General features: G+C 41.4%; 1 protein-coding gene across 1 annotated transcript in view; it reads right to left on the bottom strand.

Moving 5' to 3' along the window:
• ECT2L (epithelial cell transforming 2 like) overlaps positions 1–23,419 on the bottom strand; it is a 60,168-nt gene that overhangs the window by 22,645 nt on the left and 14,104 nt on the right. The window contains exons 4-14 of the mRNA XM_073337461.2: positions 21,826–22,078; positions 20,365–20,501; positions 18,512–18,639; positions 17,199–17,337; positions 15,668–15,836; positions 14,855–14,980; positions 13,354–13,446; positions 11,444–11,626; positions 9,652–9,755; positions 5,140–5,229; positions 3,102–3,316 (exon numbers count right to left, since the gene is read on the bottom strand). Coding sequence (XP_073193562.2) covers positions 3,102–3,316; positions 5,140–5,229; positions 9,652–9,755; positions 11,444–11,626; positions 13,354–13,446; positions 14,855–14,980; positions 15,668–15,836; positions 17,199–17,337; positions 18,512–18,639; positions 20,365–20,501; positions 21,826–22,078 — 1,637 coding nt within the window. The remainder of the gene's footprint in view (positions 1–3,101; positions 3,317–5,139; positions 5,230–9,651; positions 9,756–11,443; positions 11,627–13,353; positions 13,447–14,854; positions 14,981–15,667; positions 15,837–17,198; positions 17,338–18,511; positions 18,640–20,364; positions 20,502–21,825; positions 22,079–23,419) is intronic.

The following is a 23,419-nucleotide window of genomic DNA, read 5'->3' as shown; positions in this document are numbered from 1 at the left end:
GCTTTTGACACGGTCAACCACAGTATTCTTGTCAGCAAGTTAAGGAAGTATGGGCTGGATGAATGCACTATAAGGTGGGTAGAAAGCTGGCTAGATTGTCGGGCTCAACGGGTAGTGATCAATGGCTCCATGTCTAGTTGGCAGCCGGTATCAAGTGGAGTACCCCAAGGGTCGGTCCTGGGGCCGGTTTTGTTCAATATCTTCATAAATGATCTGGAGGATGGTGTGGATTGCACTCTCAGCAAATTTGCGGATGATACTAAACTGGGAGGAGTGGTAGATACGCTGGAGGGGAGGGATAGGATACAGAAGGACCTAGACAAATTGGAGGATTGGGCCAAAAGAAATCTGATGAGGTTCAATAAGGATAAGTGCAGGGTCCTGCACTTAGGACGGAAGAACCCAATGCACAGCTACAGACTAGGGACCGAATGGCTAGGCAGCAGTTCTGCGGAAAAGGACCTAGGGGTGACAGTGGACGAGAAGCTGGATATGAGTCAGCAGTGTGCCCTTGTTGCCAAGAAGGCCAATGGCATTTTGGGATGTATAAGTAGGGGCATAGCGAGCAGATCGAGGGACGTGATCGTTCCCCTCTATTCGACATTGGTGAGGCCTCATCTGGAGTACTGTGTCCAGTTTTGGGCCCCACACTTCAAGAAGGATGTGGATAAATTGGAGAGAGTCCAGTGAAGGGCAACAAAAATGATTAGGGGACTGGAACACATGAGTTATGAGGAGAGGCTGAGGGAGCTGGGATTGTTTAGCCTGCAGAAGAGAAGAATGAGGGGGGATTTGATAGCTGCTTTCAACTACCTGAAAGGGGGTTCCAAAGAGGATGGCTCTAGACTGTTCTCAATGGTAGCAGATGACAGAACGAGGAGTAATGGTCTCAAGTTGCAGTGGGGGAGGTTTAGATTGGATATTAGGAAAAACTTTTTCACTAAGAGGGTGGTGAAACACTGGAATGCGTTACCTAGAGAGGTGGTTGAATCTCCTTCCTTAGAGGTTTTTAAGGTCAGGCTTGACAAAGCCCTGGCTGGGATGATTTAACTGGGAATTGGTCCTGCTTCGAGCAGGGGGTTGGACTAGATGACCTTCTGGGGTCCCTTCCAACCCTGATATTCTATGATTCTATGATTCTAAGTTCTTTATCATTTAAACCTTAAAAATGTGGGTAGCTTATAAAATCAGCCCTTTTTTACTGCCTTGAAAGATTTACAACGCTCCCCTCTTTTAGGCTATCCAAAGTTTTGCATAAGGAAATGCATATATTTTTTCACTGATAGGATATCTGTTTCTCAACTACTGATGCCCCAGTTCCAAGTAGCTACCATAGGACCAATGAATGTGAGACTGTTGTGTAATGTTGACCTGGGATCTATTTTTAATCATCTGAATTGCAACTAATTTTTTTTTAAACTGCAGGAATGGGAAATGTACACATAGAGCTTGCAAGGAAAATAAAAACATGATTATGTGGATTTTTCTTGGTAAGATTAATCGTATCTCAATTCCTGGCATATATTATAAAATCATTGTTAAAATCTGTACCTCTTGCATCAGTCTGAACACTTTGAATCTAGATTAATGGAACTTTCTTTGGTACTTTTCCTTTGTTTGCTTAATGCCGACATCTTCTCAGATGTTTGACAGATGTGTTCCAATGAGAGGGTGGGGTATTTTAGTTTGTTTTTTACATTACCTCAGCTTTGAGCTCTTACAGATTTTATTTATCCAAAGTTTAAAATAACTTTTCATCTTTTAACTATGTCAGTAACCAGATCTCCAGCTTACGTTCTTGTGATGTCTTCCTTTTATTATGTAACCATGTTTTACTAAGCTCAGTTTGTTCCAAATCATGTTGCTTGTTTAATTCACTATTTATCCTAGTCTCTTCCTTTCTGTTTGTAGACTTGCAATAGTTGCCACTGAAACGGATTTTTTTAAACGTTACTAGAGTTGGGCATGAAGCAAAAACATGGAACTTATTCTGATCTGACCTTCATATTTCTATTGTGGGCAGAACCAAAACTACGGTAAAGAAAATTCTTGAACTTCAGGATTCAGAATCCAGATCCAAAGTGTGGGGTGTCCAACTCTGACCCACTAGAGAGAGGTTTGAGCTATGAACTTTGACTGAGAACTACAGTTCTGGAGTTTCGTTTGAGCCTCTCTCTAGCCCATGATTCTGCAATCAGATTTATGCAGAGAACTCCTGTGCCAGTACAGAGCCTCGCTGACGTCAGTGGGGCTCTGGGCAGATGCAGGATATGCCCATTCACACATGATTCCAGGATCAGAACTCTCATTATTACTGACATATCAAGCATCTTAAAACTTCAAAGGGATAGTTGTAGAATAAGAGTCCAGTTTCTTTCATCCTGTACATTACCATCACTCTCAGACTGATAAATACCTAGCACTTACAGGGCATGATTTATTTATAGTTCTCAAAAGCCCTTTCAAATGTGGTAAGTATAAGATGATTAATTTAAGAAATATGGGGAAACTGAGGCAGAGATTGAGTAGCCCAAGATCACACCATGAGTCAGTGACAGAGCGGAGAATGCCCCCTAGACTCCTGACTCTTAATCAAGTATCCTGTTCTCTGGACTACGCTGCCTCCACAATATATAACCCTTTTTTATCTTAATACTGTGCTTTCTCATTGGATTCAGCATTTTCTCAACTAGTTCTAGCCAGGCAGGATTTTATACTTTTGTATCATTCAGGGTGTAAAATCTACAGTAATTTCACCAAAACGGAAACAAGATTTTAATTTTTCATGTTGATGGTCTGGTCATATTCTGCAAAGCCCCGCATTGTGTGCCACCGTTCACAGGTAAGGTCAGTAAGTAACGATACCGTTGCTTTCCAAAAGCATCTGCCTGAAAAGTCAACCAAGATTGGAGGGATGGCTGCTAATTAAGTCCTATGCCTCAGTCAGGAGCGTAGTGTCCTATTCTGGCCAGTCTTTCTCTTTGTCACGGAACATTAACAGATGTTGATAACCCGTGCAGCAACGGCACTGTTTCGGCTTTTGTCTAACCCAAAATATTTAAAACTCTTAGTAAATTTAAAATGCAGCATATAGAATATACCTATTGAGTTGTAAGGCATCCAAGATATCAGAGAAGATGATTTGAACATTAGCATGACTTAGGATGGCTCGATTTGATGCTAATGCTGCTTTCAGTGGTGTAACATAAACATCTCTCACAGTTTTCAGTATGCGTACATAGTTCTTCTCACTTGTCAGCAGCTCCCTGGCAAATTTAGTTCGTCCGTCTGCGGTGTCCTTCTCAAGTTTTTTATCCTACAATCAGAACAAGGAGAGTAAGTTAGAAGAGGTTATCTTTACAATAAAAGGCCTGGGGCTGGAGGAGGACCAGAAAACAATGAAAAAGGGACAGAACATAATACCTACTTGCACCATTGCAATACGACCTACTGGTTTTGATACACCCAAGAAGAAAAACTATTGATGTTTATCAGTAATTTTTCTCTGTACCTCTTCCTTGCCCAAATGCACATATGTGCAAGTCCAACACACACAACAGAGTCCCCCAAACAGTTACAATGTGTCTCCCTCCCCCACCCCAGGAGAGAGGGAGGGAAATACCCTTGTCAACACATTAATCTATATCCTAAACTACAAGAACTCCGGTTTCATACATTTAATATTTTAAGGTCAGCAGCGATCACTGTGATCATCCATAGATCCCTCCATGGATAAAAATTTGCATCTGCGGATATAAATTGGTATCCGTGGAACCGCAGGACTCTCCCAGAAACCGCACCGGCGAAAGTAGTAGAACGTGGGGCTGCTGCTCCTCGGAGCCCACGCCGACAGCTCCTCCGGTGCATCTGTACTGCCCCCCCAACCCCGCCCACTGGGGTGGACACCAGGCTCAGCAGCAGCTGCCCCTGGTCACGCTCTTGTGTTCAAGCAGCGCACACACTCCCAGACAGGAGATGCAGACAGCTGCGTGGAAGGGACGGGCAGGGCTGGGAGCGGGCCTGCAGGTGGTACAACCATGACGGAGGAGCTGCCAGTGTGGGTCTCTGGCTCCTGGGAATGGTGGCCCCATGTTCTGCTCCTTTCACCGCTGCAGTTCCCGAGAAAGTCCTGTGGCCTGCAGATACCGATTTCTATCCACGGATATCTGCATCTAGTCTCACCTCCTGTGTAACACAGGCCGTGGAAATTTCCCAGAATAATTCCTAGAGCAGATCTTTTAGAAAAACTTCCAGTCTAAGTTTGAAACCCTGCTGATAATCCTGTCCCCACTGCGGAATCAACGTGTTTATTTAAAAAAAAAAAAATTCAAAGGTGGTTCGGGGGAAACCTATGTTTGAACAGAGAAGGCTAGGCAGCACTGCTTGAGCAAAATCGATTTTTCCCCTTCCCCATTTTCCTGGCAGCTCAGTATGTCACTTGCATAGGCATTCTTTTTTCATTCAAACTGAGATTAAGGGTGAAATCCTGGTCCCATGACATAAACAGGAGTTTTGCAATTTACTTCTGTGGAGCTAGGATTTCACCCGAAGTGTCTGATTTTGGGATTCAAACCCAGATCTCACCCTTAGTAGAGCATAATACCACTTTAAACTTCTCAAAGAGAACAAAGATTCTTGTTTATCTAGAAGCATGATAATTCCCTTGATTACAGAACATAAACAAGACTAAGCTTTAACTCCAAAGAGGCAGAGGATGAACTATGTGTAAGGTACATGTGTAGTCACAACAAAAATAATATGAAGTGTTGCATCCCTTTCTAAGGTCTGCTTGCAAACTAAATTCCAACAGAATTATGATTTTTGGACATTCACATAAGGGGTAACAATTTAAAAAAAATACTAGATACATTTGTGCATCTGAAGAAGTGGGTTTTTTACCCACGAAAGCTTATGCCCAAATAAATTTTAGTCTTTAAGGTGCCACCGGCCTCCTCGTTGTTTTTGTGGATACAGACTAACGTGGCTACCCCTCTGATAACTTGACTAGATACATTGTCAGTATCTACTTTGCTGGAGTTTTTTCACTTTTCTCAATATTTTCCTGTAGGAAAGAAACTACAGGTCCAACATGTACATCACAGAAGACAATAAGGTATTACGAATCATTGATTTCCTTACCAACTGAGCCACTGCCTCAAATGTTGGCTCATTTGCTCTGATGCTGCAGTTAGGCTTTTGGCTCAGGGTGGCAGCCTCTTTTGCATCCTCCTGAGGATTAAACAGAAGCTTTTTTTCATACATCATTTCATAGCTTACTAGGATTAGTATTCTATAGATAATTGGCACTATAGCATCTATATAAGAAACATTAACTAGTGATGCTATTTACTGTGTTTATTGTTGAGTGTTTATGCTGTAACTCAGTCATCGTAATTTACATGAGCTTGACTTCACCTTGGGATCTCAGCTCAGGAGGGGGATATATTTTCAATTCCCCAAACAAAAAGCAGTCCCATTCTTGCAGACTTACATGTGTGTGTAACTTTCAGCACATGAGTATGCATGGTGACTTCCACAGGACTCCTCACATGCTTTAAATTAAACATGTGTGCAAGTCATTATAGGGTCAGTGCCACAGTGGGACCATTATCACAAGAGTGCCCACAAAGCCTTTTTACAAAGCCAGCCTGTAATTGGTGTGTGGTCAGAACCCTTGTGCCCAGGTGGACCTCAGTGGTGTGGCTCCACAGGGCCCAGAGGTTTGCTCATGTGCAATGAATTGCAGGGCTGGGGCCTTAGCTTGCTGTTTGCTGTTCTATGAAAGTTGTGTACTTTACTTTGCTATTCCCTGAGAGCTAACCACTGTTGAACTTGAGCAGTATAGTTTATGCACAAATGAAAAATCTAACTTCATAATGGCCAACTTCATGGGCTAACAGAAAGCTAAATATGTATTTACGTGATTGGTCATAACAGCTGATGGCTCATTGGGAAATGTTATTAACTTTGGAAATCTTAGTGCACTAAGACTATTCCTCTGGGTAACAATCCCTTGAGATAACATACTTAAAGCTCTGCAGCTCTATCATTAACATTAGATGTCTTTGTTTATCATAACTTTGACAGGTAGTGTTTATTCTAGCTATGAAAATCAAATTTAGCTTCCAGTGCTCAGGCCCCCTTTTCTCCAAGCAGTTTCTTGAGGATCTACATTCCTCCTACTTCATTTATAAGCAGATTAAGCACTAGTTCAACCGGAGCAGTGGATTTATGATGCAGACTAATGTTCCATTGGGACGAAAGTGAGGTCACCAAATGTATATTATTTTGTGACCGAAAACAGGAACTGACGCTAGACCTCAAGAATGGAAAGGTAAGCCCATTAACCCACTGCAGCTGCTAGCCCCTGGCTAGTGAGCTGCACTGAAAGAGGTCACTCTTCCTTAATGAATGCACCAAGATTTGTCTTCTAGTCACCATATGTCAAGCTCTGTCTGCTAAGCTCTCTGTATTATACTTCCTCAGCAGGAAAAAATGTTGGAAATTCCAAAGGATTTTCCTAAGTAACCAAAAATAAAATTAAGATAAACATTATTCAAGGTCAAAATGGGTAAATTTCACACTAAAATGGGTTATCATGAGGTGCTAGTGGGATAGTGTGTTAATGGCTGCGTCTTTATAAGCAACAGTGTGTATTTATATGGGGATGACACGCCCCAAAGTCAAGACAGGTTGAAATTTGGGGAGGAGATTCAGAATTTCAATCCCTGTGCCAATGGTGGCTGAAGATCTTGTAAATTCAAGTCTGGGTGGGCTGAAGGAGAGAGAGGAGGAGACTGGGGTTCATGCTGACTGATCCAGTGGATTTGACTTGTTAACACTTATTGCATCCATATGGGATGAAGATAACTGGGCCTACAAATTTACCTTAATTGTGAGCTCAGCTGTAAAAAGTGAGTGAAGGTTCATAAAGTGTCACAATAACCTACAACCAAAAATGCTGATAGGAAAATCAAGACAGACTAAATTAGTTCAAATCAAAAGGCCCACTGATATAACTCACTGTGTTAAGATCACACCTGGTAAACAAGGAGTAAAGGACTGGAAATCAATGGACCAAAGTTGATGCTTGGGAAAATAGGCCTAATTGCTGGACAAAATAATGAAGGGATGGGATATTCCACATATCACTCCCTTTTGGGGTTCTTAAAGAGATCTTAGGGAGAAAAAATTACTACTGAAGCGAGCTTCACCATCATGGCTGCCACTCTCACCATCTCCTGGGACTCTGGGCCTTTGTCATCCTGATCCTGAGAGATGTCCTGTCCTGACCTGACCAGACCAAGTGACACTGCTACTTTCCACTGGCTCTATTCCAACCCCACTTGGATGTAAGACTTCATCCCCCAGCCCCTCATGTGTCTTTTTCCTTCCCTACCTTATTTCTTCTCTTTCCTATTCCTCTCCTTTTTCCTTCTAGTTAGAGTCTGGCTTAGCTGACCAAGACTGTATATTTTGCAACACTGCTATAAACCTGTGACCAGAAAGAGGCAGATAAAAGCAATCCCCTAAACAGCCCAATCTGGTACAAGTTTGACGGTTTTTGAAGTGGCTGATTAGACAAAGGGCTAAGCCTATTTTTTTCCAGCAGTGAGGTTGCAAATGAAAATCAACACCAGAGAGAGAAGCTTCAGTTTCTATTTTTGCTATTCTATTCTTTTCTCTCCCCTTAAATGTGATCCGTCTGTATAAAATTTCTTTAGGTTTAAGAACATGTGTTGGAGACCCTCAAAAGCCATCTGAAAAGGATCATTAAGAGCATTTAGCTTAAATCTTACTTTCTTTATGTCCTGCAATACTGCCAGTATTCACTCTACCATGACAACCAACTCCCTCCTGGAATATGCCGCTGGTGGGAGGGGTAATGCATTTCTGACTGTATGGCACAGTTTGGCAAAGGTTTTAATATTACCCTATTCAATTTGGAATGAAAAATAGTATTTAAACCCAACAACAGAATTTTTCAACACCCTGTATCTCTGCTCCATTTTACAGGAGTGTAGGAAAAATTATTTAATAAATTCCAACATTTTTTCCATTGGTGGCATGCTGTGCTGCAAAGCAGTACTCTGGCATGCCCAGATTTACCATGGTGATATAATTATGATAGGTTTTGTACAAAGTATGCCTTGTGAGGTATCATTTTAAAAGTCTTGATCTGTTGAACATTAATATCCTGTTGGAGTGTATGTGCTATCATTGTATGTGAAGTTATGAAGTTTTACTATGTGTGTGTTACTGAAATGTTGTGCGGTTGGGAACACCCACAACCAGCCTTTCAGGTGCAACAATGGAGCAACCAGATGCTGCTGATGGCCCATTAAAGTAATCCACCTCACAACAACTATCCTAGGGACTATTGTATACGATAGAGACTTCTCAGAGAGAGCACCTAGACAATGGAGACTGCTTGACCCATAGAAAACTATAAAAGAAGGGAAGTGACATCACTTGGCCTCTCTCCCCCCACAACTCAACACCTGGAAACACACCTGGAGAACAAAGACTGAACTGGGGAGATAGTACCAGACTGGAAAGGAGAATCCCAGCTTGTGTCTGAAGGAACTATATTATCCAGGTGAGACACTGCTTGATTCAAATCCTGCCTAGTTTTATAAAACAGACTGCAATTTTACTTTTATTTCTTACGTAACCGACTTTGATCTGTATGCTTACTACTTATAATCACTTAAAATGTTTCTATAGTTAATAAATCTGTTTTATATTTTATCTTAACAGTGTGTTGACATGCCTGGAAAATCTGCTCAGTGTACAGAAGCTGGTGCATGCCCTCTCCACATTGAGGGAGGGGTGGACTGGGTAATAAACTTATGCTGCTCAGGCTTCTGACCAAGACAGGATGGTACATCCTGGGGTCCTAGGCTAGGGAGCTGGGAGAATTGGCTGGAGCCTCTCTCTTGTTAGTTCATGAATGGCTAGGGGACACATTCATGTAACTCAGCTGGGTGCATCCCTGCCTGTGGATGGCTGTATAAGTGCAGTACTTGGAGAGGTTTGCAGTTTTTCACAGCATCACAGTGCGAGGGATCCCAGGTTGGTAAGCCACAGGGCTCAGTGGTACCCCAGTTCCAGGTTGCACTCCAGGGAATCCATCACACCACCATGACCTCCATTCACCCAGAACAGTGCTCAGAATTGTCCTCAGTAGAAATCCCACTCCTCTTCTCCATGCTGTGTTCTCTCTCCAGTGCAGGATGGCTTCTTTTAGTATTGGGAGATACGGGCTCTAATGTCACTCCTTCCAGGATTTTGATTCTCATGCTTAATTGGAGTGGCTGATTGACTAGGAAAGTCTGAAGCACTGTGCAATCTGTGCCAGCATCCCATTCAGCATCCACTCTTAAAGGACCCGTTGCTAATTTGGACTCCAAACCAGGAAAAAGCAAGTGTGTCCATGCGACTACCCTATTCAGAGCTATGGATCGTCACCTACCTATGTATTTGTGGGCTGATCCAGCATGTCAATAGGTATCTGAACTTATTAAAAAAAAAACAAAGCCTCAAATATTCATCAAGCCTAGTACAACAGTCACTGAAATGGGAAGAGGTCTGCAAATAACCTTAAATACCACATCATTCGACTATTAAAAACCTTGCAATTTTACTTACATAGCTTCTTTTTGACAGTTCAGCTAATCCATCAGTGAAAGTCTGGGCTGTTTCTCTATTAGTATGTACTTTAGCTCTGCTCATGGCATCAAACATAAACTGACCTGAAAATACAAGATCATTAATTGTAAGTTACTCCTTTAAACAGATATGATAAGCTTGCCTGATGGCCATTAACAATAGTCACTATATTCTAGTCAGGGAAATAGGCAACCGCACATGCAGGCTGACATTTTGTTGGGCATTCAAACAAAAGGGAACTGGTCTACACTGGGGTTTTTAGCCACTAGTCTACCTACAATGATGTAGCTGCACCAATGCCTTAGACACTGCAAATATAAATCCGGTGTAGGCAAGGTCAAAGTGTGTGTCTGCTCTGCAAAAGCACTCTAGACATGGCATTGCCAGGTCCCACAATTTTTTCTCAATCACATGGTAGCAAATGTGCTCACTTTCTGGATTTAAAAATATATATTTTTACCTACCACTGCTAGCCCTGCAAACTCAGCCTGAGATCTGAGTCAAGCAGAGTCATTTCTTTGGCATTATGCCAGTATAGGGACATCTCAGACCTGTGGCAGCAGGCCTGCTGAAAGCAATTCTGGGCTCCAGGGCAGAACAGTCAATGGGTTGCCGCTGCACATCATGCAGGGCAGGCTGCAGCTGAGCCCTACGCGGCTGCTGGTCCGGCGTGGCGTCACCACATGGATGCGGAGCTGGACCATATGTGGCAGCTGGTGCACACTCGCACAAGCTGGGCCCGCGGTCCACCTGATATTTGAGTGGTGCTGCACCTGCACTGGTTGGTGCCCAGCGAGCTGCTGGGCATGCTCTTCTGACATGGCCAGGGCTTCCACATGCCCACCCGGCTGCCTTGGCTGCTGCCAGTACTAACCCGCACGCGCCCAGGAGCCCTGTGGCCTGCCTGGCCAATTTAAAAGCAATTGCCCCCTTTGCCCCTTCCCTCCCTCCCCTTGTTGGCGGGCCTGTATGACAGCTTTAAAGGATATTGTCTAAACACAGACATTGGGGTCAGAAAACAACTTTGAGAGAGGTTTCCTAGACCCATTTAATGTAACCTTACCCTCTTCATGGAGACAGTTTACTTCTTGATACTCTGAATGTAGTGTGTGCTGAAAGACATCTCTTTAGGAGAAAAGTAGATTGCCCTATCAGTAACTGGAGTTCTTCCAATATAACATCTACAGATCTCTACAATGCTCTTGTTTTTGAGCATTCATTCTGACAAGGCTTTTCTTGGGCATAGATAGTCTTGGTGTCATAGTTCACATGCATTGATGCAGAAGGGGCCTAAGCTAGGTAAACTGCAAGCAATGGTTTCTGGTCTGCGCATCTTAATGCAAGTTCAGATGCCATATATTTGGGCAGTCGCACTTATTACCGAATGACCTAGTTTGCTGAAGGATATAATACTTTATTAAAAACAACTGAATAACTTTTTTTAGCACTCTTTGTTTTGATCATGCAGATAACTCTCCCATTCATTTGCCCCTTTGTGTTAGCTGACACATGCACTGGAAGTATTCATTCTGTAGTAGGTTATTTTTAATACTTGTCATGTACAATGTGCATCACAGACACAGAAGACAATATTTGCTCATCAAAATAGACACAGGAGAAAAGGGGAAAGGAAGAGACAAGTTCTAAAGTTGTGATGTTTCCATGAAAGTTTGGGGGGCGAGGGGAGAGATTTCAAGTCTTTTTTTCTTACCCTTTTTGAGGAAGTATTTGTTTTAGAAGTGTTTAAAAAAGGAAAAACGACAAATCTTACCAATAATCCGGCCACTAATATTCTTCTGCAGCTCACTTAAATATGGTTGCATCTGCTTCCGGACAGATTTCAGTGCCTCCTCCAGGAGCTCTGTCAGTCTGAGCCATGTCTGTAGTTTTACTTCAGTGAAGTAGGTGGAGATGGGAGGTCCATCCTTCTGTTTTCCCAGCCATTCACTAAGGACTGATATTTTTATGCTGGGTGTTAGGCAAAAACCTCACTGAAACTGGTAGCTGTAACCATTGCCCTTCATTCAGCATAAGTGTAAGAAATAAGCTCCTTTATGGAACATTTAGCTGAAACAATAGAACCCACAACCCAAAATGCAGGCACCCAGCGAGGCTTGAGTAGAAGTTGAACCATGTAGCCTTAGGTGTTTCCCTGGAGACTGATATAGCAATGCAGGAGCTGGTGTACTGATTTGGTAGAGCTGTGTGTCTGCAGCAGAAGCACACAGAGAGAATTAAGAAGCCTGGATAGCATTAGACAGAGAACAAAATCTGAAAGTATGAGCTTTTGAGCAGAGAACTGCCTGAAAGAGATTTGGAACTCTGACCAAAGAAACTATCTCCTGTTTGATTCCCACTATGTTGAGGGAAACAGGACTTTGTACATTCTTAGTAAACAAACAGGACTGAATCAAAGAAATACCTGACTCCACCATCAATTTCTCCTCCCATCAGAAACAATATGCAAGTCCCCAAATGTTGGCTAACCACTCTGGTCAAAAAGTGGTTACAGTATCATGACAAATTAATTGTTTCCTGGTTTACTCTGCTGTAAATTTCAGATCATTCTGGAGAATTCTGACTTTTATTAGTATGGCAATAAAATGTAATTGACACTAAAGTAGAGTTTGATGCCCTTTCAACAGGAGACTGACTGAGTTTCTGATACCATGATTATACCTAGGGCTTTCCACAACTACAAGATGTTGGTAGTGGACTTTCTGATGCTGAATCAGAAGATCGCACCAAACATAGATTTTTAGTGATCTGTGACAGAATGTCAAACACATCCCCTTTTGAAAGCATAATGGATTTTGCAAATTCAAGTTTATTCAGGACCTGAAACCTCTGCTAATTACACTTTTACATGCATTGCATGGTCCATACAAAACAGGGACCTTGAAGCATCTGAATATAGATGTGGCTGTACCAGACGATCCTCTCTTCCCACCCATTCACTCTGCTCAATGTATACTTTGAGACACCTACCCTTTAACCCCTCTGTCCTTCATTATGCTAACCTGACAGGCAGATAGTATTACATCAAACAGTACTTAGTTGTTCCTGAAATGGAATTTTTAAAATATGGCAGAATAGTGTAGCCAAAGTTATAAACCTGTAGAATTATAGTTTAGAAGAAACCATAAGGGTAATCTAACCCCATGCCAAGATGCAAGAGTTGTTGCATCTAAACCATCCAATACAGATGGTTATCCAGCCTCCTTTTGAAAACCTCCAGTGAAGGAGGTTCCATTGTCCTATTGGTTTTACAGTTAGGAAGTTTTTCCTGAGATTTAATCTAAATCAGCTATTCTGGAGTGTGAACCCATTGCGTCTTGAACCTCAGTGGCAAAAGAACACCTTTTCTCCATCTTTTTTATGGCAGCCTTTCAAGTATTTGAAGATCACTATCATGTAAATCTGTGATTTGATTTTAGAGTATGACACTGGGTCTTCAGTAAATAATACTAGCCATCTAAAATTAATCAAATGCCAACATCCTTCCTCTATACACCTACTTCTACCTGTCATTTTCCAAAAGCAGGTTGAGAATAATTTTCTCTTGCTTTTATCTAATAATTCTTACTTTGCTTATGGGCCAAGCCATGTAAAATGTGGCCAAATACCAGATGTGCCACATAGCTCCCTTTATAAATGTGTATAACAGCTTTCTGTACTTACTGTGCTGATAAGATCCAGTTGCAATTCCTGTAGGGGTTCTGAAGAGCACACCAGTTAGCTGAGTCAGCTGGGAAAGGACTTCCATCCCTGCCTCTGAAAAGATGCATTCTTTTTTCTAGTTCATAAAATTCTGTATTATTTACATCACTAACATCATATAGCCACTACAGTACACTAGCCAATTCTTTTTCTCCATGCTGCTATTATTCATCTGAAACCAAAAGAGATCTAAACTTTTTTTCAAGGCTAGATGAAAATGTCACCGAAAAACAGTACTTTTTATGCTTTTTATCATATTATTCTGAAAACTCTACTATATTTATCAATGGCATGAAAGATGTCCTGTGTATCTTAACAAAATGACGCTGTGAAGGAACAATCACATCCATTAACATGGACAAAAAACTAGAAAAGCTGTTTTTGGCGTGAGATCCCTAATGAAGAAAAATAACTCCAGTTTAGTTCTAATGTCAATGAAAAGACACACATTGTGAGATTGTGGGGTCCCTGAGAAGAATAGAGCTTTGAGGTGCATTTTATTCCTTCCAAGACAAGAAAAATAACAAAATAGGAGTGGATACTATTCTTTAGTTCTTGTAATGACCTGCCTTGATGCCAGCTAAGGGGGTGACCCTGCAAGGCTGAGCAAATGACAGATTCTGGTGCTTGCTCAGCACCTTGCAAGATCAGCCTTTAATATCTCCCAAACAGACTGAGGTAATTGAAGAGAATGAGAGAAATAGAATATATCTGTCTCTTTACTAAGCTCAGCAGCTGTGTGAAACTATTCTGCTGTCTAATGGACTCTGTACCCTCATCATTTGTATTATAGCACCTATGAGTTCTAGTCATGGAGCAGGACCCCTTTGTGCTAGGTACTGTACAAACACAGAACAAAAAGATTCTCCCTGCCCTAGCCCCAGCCCCAAATAGAGCTGGTTGAAAGAGACTCTTCCCCCCCCTCACCCAGTGGAAAATTTTGACTTTTCTGCAAAGAGCAAAAACTTTCAGACAAAGTCAAAAATTTCTATTCTGAAAAATGTGATTTGTGGAACCAATTTGAAAAGCAATGTTTTAGTTTGATTTGATGTTAAACTGTCCCCCTCTCAGCTACCACTGTGTCTAATGTGAGCTGTTTGGATGCCCTATGTCCCCCTTTTCCTCTGTAAGCCAGGCTTCTTGGCTGGACTATATGTCCCACGATGCATCACAGTCATTCCTCTGTGCATAACAGAAGCCTCATACCTGTGGTGGATCATGAGATGTTGTCTAGCTCTGGGGGTTGACCCACAGAGGAGAATGGGGACAAGAGGCACCCAAACTACAACTCCCACAAAACTATTCCAGTATTCAGATTTTTTTCAATGAAAAGTCAAAATTCTCCACAGAAAGAACCCAATTTTCTACCAGCCTCAATTGCAACAAGCCCTACTCAGTAGTGAACACATACGCAATGGAGTGGGAGATTCTCCCTCATGGCAGAAGTTCAAACAAAACTGACCTGATGCTCCCAGGGGAACAAAGATGTCCACATGACCACCTTCCTCTGGAGATATGACACAACCTAGCTTCTCCCAAAATTCTCTCACTTCAGGGCTCAGAATGTTCTCAATACTGATTCTGCAGCCTGGAAAATCATTTAAATAAAAGTCAATGAAATAAATAAAATGTCCATGAGGGTTTTCATTCTGCTCAAAATTCTTCCCTCCTGTACTCATACCATTACTTCCCTTCCCATGACTTACACAGTCTTCCCTCAAATCTCTTTTTTGAGGGCAATATGCTAACTTTCAGACCTGAGCGATTTCTTGTCCTCCATTTCTTTCGTAACTTCTTTCTCTCTCTCTGTTCCCTATTCTCTGTACCATGTATTCTCTCTCTTCTGGTTATTACTTTTTTCTTTGCGCCTCTGTGCCGGCTTGTTTCTCTTTCTTGTCTTCCTTTTATTCCTTATTTAACCTCATGGTCAGTCCTTTAGTTACTTTGGACTAGCATCATGTGTCTAATCTCCTTTTTTATGACAGCAGAGATGGCTCTACCATGGCATCTTTTTGTCATATTTTCTCTGGCTTTTAACTAATTACCAACCCTTGATCCTACAAGCTTTTACATCCAGGCAGCCCCTGCTCCTGGGGTGAGTCCTATTGATTACAATGGAAGGTACAGAGGTCCACCTGCCAGAAACACATTACAGTTGGATCAGTGACCAATTTGCTAGTTTGATTAACTTTTCATTTTCATGCTGTTTCCCCTTTTGGAATACCTAAGCATGATATGGCATTGACATGTTCCCAGTTAGTTTCTCTGCCCCTACCTTGAAGTAAATTGATCTCTCTGGAGTCTCCATCGCTAAAAATCCCTATACTCTTTGCTTTTCGGCCATCCAGAGCCTTTTCTATGTAAAAAAGGAGGCTTTCCAATGTCATTCCGCAATGTTCATACAACACAGGAATCACCCCAGGTTTGATGCTGTCCAGCACCATCTATAGAAATAAATCAGTTCATATCTTCAATAAATAAATCCTGCTTTTCTCAACCTGTAATTCCCTGAGAAAAATATCATTCTTAATTCAATATTCATTTGTAGGATGCAACACATATTATTATTTTACACATTAGTAATTAATTACACAGAGAAATTCTTTATTCAGCTTTGTCCTGTGGCCCCATAATGCCAATGGATATGAGATAATCTCTCCAACAACCTTTATGAAAGGAAAATATCAGCTAGGCCACCCCTGCAATTCGTTGTGCATGAGCAGCCTGGCATGCCTTGTGAACCCCCAGTGAAGTTAATTGTGTTCTCTACAGATACAGCTGTCCGTCCACACACTGATTTTTAGAATCAGGGCCATAATCTTTACCATGAAACAACAAAACACTGCTTGGGTGGTCAGCTTAGCTTCCTACTTATTTTCCACTGATGGTTTGCTGAAACTCAGATGTTGTTCAACTTTTTAAATATACAGGATGGGCTGTTTTTGGAGTGTGCATCCTGGACTTGTCTTTGATTAGCTATAACACTGAACATCTTACACAAATTAGTACTTAAACCATATGATTTGGGTTTTTTTACTTCAAATCACATAGTGTCAGTGTATTAAAACCTGTGCAGCCCACACACGTGCACAGACAGCATTTTTTATTCAGTGTCCTATTAAACTCTGAATTTCTGTATTAGAGATTCATTAAGGCCCGTGGTGCTCAAACTTTTCCAGTCACCCCCTGCCCCTTACCAGTAATGGAATCTGTCTGTGCCCCTCCCCCCACTACTGAACAGTCAAGGTTTCTTCAGCACAGAGCTTGGGCTGAAGGCAGAGCTAGTGGCAGAATGGGGGACGGATGAGGAGCAGCTGGGGCTAGAGGCAGAGCTGGTTTGGGGGCGGAGAGGGAATGAGGGCAGAGCTGGGCCTGGAGGCAGAGCAGAACGGGGTTGGAGGTGGAGCTGACCTGGGGGCGGAGTGGGGCTGGAAGTGTGGTGCGCTCTCCCCGCCCCCTGTGGGGGCTAGCTCCAGTCCCACCACACAGACCCCCAACATTCCTCTGCACCCTCCCTATTGAGAACCACTGATTTAGACCCATTGTATTACTTTACTGACATTTTAATCTTATGCTTTCCTTTGTTTTGTTTTTTTATGGTGCACTTTCGCTGAGACCCTAATCCTGTAAACACTTAATGGGACTAGGCATGTGAGCAAAATATTTGTAGGACTGAGGCTATAGTAGACTCCAGGAAGGACGCTTTCTTTGCAGAGGAAGGATGAACAGATTGCTGTCTCAGGTACTTCCCCCCGTTTGTACTCTAACTATTCAAAAAAGAGAGAAGACTTAGAAGAAATTCATACCTCATATGCAGGAATCCTGGATGATATCAAAACCAGATATGGCTCAAGTGGATATGCAAAATTGCTGTGTTTTTGGTAGACACACTGACAGTGTTTGTAAGGTAACACAGGGTAGGATCTTCTTCCAGTCACATTCTTTCTACAGAAGGAAAAGCAAAAACTCAGGCACCATATCCTTTAAAGATTATCTTTCTTTTTTTACTTTAATGCAGAAATAAACCATTAGGGTATGCAAATACCTGTCTAAACCTCAGTTACACTAAATAGACATGCAGTGTTGTGTGTTGTAAATACATTTACAGCAATTTGTATTATTATTCTATTCCATGCCTCCTGAATGCCACCACTTCTGTGAGACAATTAACCTTAATCACCTACTGCCTACTGAGATCACTGAGTTCCAAACACCTACAGATCAGCCATTTGCACTCTTTTTTGTGTTTATTTTTACACTATGTCTTAGCAGTGCTGGTGATAGGGAAAATACTCCTCAGTGCCCTCATTTGCTCTGTGGTGAAAAGATTTTAAACTTACAATCTCAATACACATAAAGAACAAATCAATGTGTTCTTTGTAAATCCACAAAAGAAAATGAATTTTTAGGATCTTCTCCCTAAGTAGATTTAGCCAATGAAAAGTACAACTCTAGACTTCAGAGTTTTGTCATTAGTCCACTATCCAGGCTTAGCATGAAATAGCTCTACAAGGTTCCCATTTTATGGCTGGACCAGCAACAGGGTTGAGGGTGGTATGCTGCATCATGGGAAAGCCTCTCTAGTCTCTTGTTCTCCATATCTTTGAACTTCAGGGTGGTGGTTTAAGACCAGATCAGCTGATGGTTGCTCCAGGATGGTTGCTTCAGGCCAATCTGTGCCCAAGAATCTAGAGTGGGAATTTAGTATTTCTGGTCACACCCCCACACAGAACACCAAGTTTTTACCCAACCTCAAGTTTCAGTTCCCTCCCCAGGATTACGCCCCAGTGGTGTCAGTTAAATGGAGGACTTTGCATGGGCCAGACCTATCATCTGCAAGCCAGTTCGTGGACTTGCTCCTCCCAGCCCGGAGGAAGAGCAGCACAGCTTTGAGAGGGAACCTATGTGGTAATTATTTAGAACCAATGGACAAAGTTGAGCTCCATCAAGGTGTTCGTGTGTTAAAAGCCACCTGACATGACCACAAACATCTGCAGTTTTGTGTGCTGTTTCCTACAATGTATTCTGTCACCCTTATTAATCACTGCATTTTGGGTACCATTTTCTGTGTGGTTTGGGGATTATGGCCAGCATTTTGAAAATCTTGAGTCCTGCTTACCTCTTGGGCAAAGTTTTTAGGGAGGCCAAAACAAGCTGTTTCTCTGCTCCTAGATTAAAGTTTGCTACAGGTTTCATTTCTTCAGAAAGCAGCATTGAAAGAGTATGATTCGAAAGAGCACTCTTTTCCTGAAAGCATTTAAACAAAAATGCTGAGAGAAATATGTAAGATGCAGTGTAATAACATATGGTTCAGTGATTACATAATGCAGCTGTTAAGAAATGCTGTCTTGTGTTTACCAGTAAAAAATACCTTAAACTTATTTTACCAATGATAGTACATTATTATTGACAGACACAAAGTAAGATGTATTTAACTGAGTTCCTCAGAAGAACAATACTTGACTACAACTAACAGTGGCTCAGACACAATCTTGTAAATTGAGTAATATGGATACAAACTAAGGCACTAATCCTATACAGAGCTTCACAAGGATGAGGGGGTTCATGAGTATTTATAGTGGAGGGTGAGAAGAAGATTGTCCAGTAGCATATTTCTTGGGCTCACATACCAGCTACATCTAAACACTTTTACTTTCTGCCAATGCTTCACTTTGAACCTTAGCATGTATATTTCAAGGCACAAAGAAATGTTAATTGTACTCAACTGCTTTACAAGTTGGATTACAGACTGAATCTAGCTGTAATCAGAGTACAGTTTAGTCAAGTATGAAATTAACTGTATTAAGAATAAGTCTGCACGTTTGTCACTTCTGATTTCCATGGCAAAGATCATGACCTTTAGGGGACTCTAATTTTTTTAAAATAATTGTTTTACAAGTCTCTTCCTTCCATTTTAACAGCCCTTTTTGATGTGTTTTTTGTGTGTGTTTTGAAGTCTTAATGCATTTTAAAATAACTGATGGCTATAAATGCTTTTTCCAGTAGAAAATAAGCTTACTGGGAAGTAAAATATTCTGTGCCATGACTTTTCAGACTTTACTGACACCCAATCAATCTTATTTATGAGATACGAGACACACAGTAGACACAAAAACCAATCCTGCAAAGACAAAGATATGAGTAACTGACTTGGGCTCACAGGGCTTGCACTAGAGGGCTGAAAATAGCAGTGTAGAAGTTCCTGCTAAGGCTGAAGCCTAGGCTCTGAGTCCCAGGGAGGGGGAGGGTCTCCGAGGCTGGGATCCAGCCTTAGCAGGAACTTCTACACTGCTTTTTTTAGCCTCGTAGCAAAAGTCCTGTGAGCCTGAGTCCGGTGACTTGTGCTCTAAGACTTGTACCATGGGGTTGGGTTTTTTTGTAGTGTAGACGTACCCTCAGTTGCTCATGAGCCTAAGTCTTTGCAGGAGTGGCTCCCTCACATCAGTCTCCCAGTTGATCAGCCACTTACACCTGCCAGTATTTACTATAACAAAGCCTGTCATGTATTGTCACTGTGCACCATTCTGAACTCATAATTATACAAGTATAACAGGATCTCTATGCTTTATCGTACATATTTCAGACAAAAACATTATACACATATTAAGGTCATGCTGTCCCAACCTTACTCATGGTACACAGTATCTTATGCCACAAAGTTCTCGTTGGAGGTCAAAAGGCAGTAAGCAGTGAGTAGGGCACTTCTCAGCATGACTAAGGGTGGCAGAATGAGGTCCACAATAAACCGTGAACCATAGTCTGTGCTGACTTCAGTGGGATTACATGAAGCATAAATCAATTAAGAGTTTTAATTGCTTTTAATTAAGTGGAATGTATTTCAAGTAGTTCTGATTTAAACAGGATCTATGTGTTAGCACCTCCAACCAATCTCAGGATTCAGCACTTAATGCTTGCACAAAAAAAGAACAATTTGCAAAGGATAAAATGCAAGTAGATTTTGGGGGAAATTACCCTAATTAGTTGCAAAGCTGCCTGTAGTCTAGCCCGGTCCTGAATCGTCTGGGCCTGACTTGGCAGGAATCGCGATTTTAAAAATCTCGAGCTCCAAGTACCACTCATCCAAGGCAGTCGAGCTTTGAATAACTCCTCTGAAAAATAAACATCACCAGACACTGCTGTTCAATTCCATGCATTTCCACTGCTGGGTAAGTACACACTAACAGGAGAAACAATGCAGTAACTAGGGAAATAATCCATATGAAAATTAGCATGTTAGTTTTACAGGGCAGTCTTTAGATTTTTATCTAAACTGAACATCCTGCCTGAAAAGTCCTCCTCATTTTTGGCTAGGAATTGGTCATTCTACTAAAATGAAGTTGTCTTATATTAATACCTGAAATGAAAGTAGTGTTGACAACCTGAATAGTTCAAAAAATAATGAGTTTAGTTTAAAAAAATCATAAGAATGTTTTAACAGCCATGAGATTAAAACCATGGGGACTGTTTTCATTTGCCTTCTGATTTTTGAGGACTTGGGATTCATATTTTCAAGTTTTTCTCTCTAACCGGAAAGACTAGAAGCCTACTGTTTAAAAAAGGAAAACTGAGATTCTCACATAATCACATGACTCCAGGTGCTGCGGTTTAGGAACAATGCCAAATATGAGACTTGAGAGAAAACTTGAGGATTTGACATCACTGAAGGTGTGCTCTCCATGAAAACTATCTGAATAGTGACATCCTTTCAAACGAATATTAATGAAGGGGGGAGAACCATGTTGCCCAAACAAAATATCACAATCTATATCTAATATAAAATACACTGATTATTAGACTTGTAGACATAAATCTCAATATGCTGAGCACTGTTTAATAAAAGTCTGATATATCCTAGAATTCCGTGGAAATATTTCTTTTAGTCTTAGGTTTTATTTAAATAATTTTATACAAAACCTACATTTTGACCTAAACTTGACCAAGGATTCCTTTAATGCATTGGCTGTATTTGTAGATATAATTAAAATTTCTACAGGACATCCTGGTATTGGGTCTTTTCCTTTCAAATCTTCGTTTTCATAAATTGGAAAGCAATTTGTGCCAGACTGGAAAGAAATTAAGTCAGCAACCACACACTGACAGTTTAAGGTTTCTATTATTTCCACAGTTGAGATGTACTAGAAACCCCACTGGACACTATTAAGCCTGAATATTTTTATCCCTTTCCTACAGGTATATAAAATATGACTAAACAACCACATGGAAGAAACAAAATCTATTGTTATATTTACCATTTTCAGCTCTTACTCTTTTGATATTAAATATTAATTTAAAAAAAATCTGCGAAGCTAAGTTTTCCTAAAGAAAAGGTCTTTGACTGCTTGAATACTTTAGGCTGCTTTATCACTTTCAGAAGACAGTGTTTGTTATTATAACGTTAATCTCACAAGAGGTCGTTATTTTAATACCACTGACTCTTGTGTAACGCTAATCTCTCCCAAATCATTTTCCGTAGCCATTTTTCTCTTAGCCTTTCTTCCTGCTCCTCATGTTCAGCTTTTGCTTCATTGAGGGTCCCATAGATTTCAGTGGCCTCTCTTGGGGTGAAGTAATCCAAGCTGGTGGCACAGGCAATATAATGTCGCTTCCAGGAGCTATATTCGCAGTCTGCTGGAGTGTAGGGCAGGAACCATCCGAACTTAACACACTTTGGCGCCCACAAACAGTCCTTAAGACAAGAAGGAGGTAAGAGAGAGACAATAAGATGTGAGTGAGGACAAAAAGCTTTCTATTTAATCTTGGGGCTTCATACTGCCACTGATCACCGTAGTATCTGAGTACAAATCAAACATGGCAGCTCCATAAATATGTTCGAGAGATTTCTTTTTTTTTATGAAGTGCCTAGTGCTTTTACAGGAACAAATAAAAATACACGATCCCGCTGCCTCAACTTGTTGCAACTTTTTCTTATGTGAAGAGGCTGGCACTGTTCCTGAGGATGAATAATCAGACAATGTCAATGAATTCAAGTGGGAGAGGTGCATTTGCTTTTCTTCTGTTTTTTTTAAAGGGATAGCGGAGGGATGTTTCATTTTAAAATTCTTCGTTATCTGGAAATCTGCAAATAAAGGAAAAGGAGTACTTGTGGCACCTTAGAGACTAACCAATTTATTTGAGCATAAGCTTTCGTGAGCTACAGCTCACTTCATCGGATGCATGCTGTGGAAACTGCAGAAGACATTATACACACCGAGACCATGAAACAATACCTCCTCCCACCCCACTCTCCTGCTGGTAATAGCTTATCTAAAGTGATCACTCTCCTTACAATGTGTATGAAAATCAAGGTGGGCCATTTCCAGCACAAATCCAGGTTTTCTCACCCCCCCCCAAAAAAAACACACACACACACACAAACTCAGTCTCCTGCTGGTAATAGCTTATCCAAAGTGACCACTCTCCTTACAATGTGCATGATAATCAAGGTGGGCCATTTCCAGCACAAATCCAGGTTTTCTCACCCCCCCACCCCCAAACACACACAGACTCACTCTCCTGCTGGTAATAGTTCATCCAAAGTGACCACTCTCCCTACAATGTGAATGATAATCAAGGTGGGCCATTTCCAGCATAAATCCAAGTTTAACCAGAACGTTGGGGGGTGGGGGGGGGAGGGGTAGGAAAAAACAAGGGGAAATAGGCTACCTTGCATAATGACTTAGCCACTCCCAGTCTCTATTTAAGCCTAAATTAATAGTATCCAATTTGCAAATTAATTCCAATTCAGCAGTTTCTCGCTGGAGTCTGGATTTGAAGTTTTTTTGTTTTAAGATAGCGACCTTCATGTCTGTAATTGCGTGACCAGAGAGATTGAAGTGTTCTCCGACTGGTTTATGAATGTTATAATTCTTGACATCTGATTTGTGTCCATTTATTCTTTTACGTAGACACTGTCCAGTTTGACCAATCTACATGGCAGAGGGGCATTGCTGGCACATGATGGCATATATCACATTGGTGGATGTGCAGGTGAACGAGCCTCTGATAGTGTGGCTGATGTTATTAGGCC

Source organism: Lepidochelys kempii, chromosome 3 (assembly GCF_965140285.1).
Source record: "Lepidochelys kempii isolate rLepKem1 chromosome 3, rLepKem1.hap1, whole genome shotgun sequence".
In the NCBI taxonomy this organism is placed as follows: Eukaryota; Metazoa; Chordata; order Testudines; family Cheloniidae; genus Lepidochelys; species Lepidochelys kempii.
Note: the sequence above shows the minus strand (reverse complement) of the source record. Positions and strands in the feature narration are given on the sequence as shown.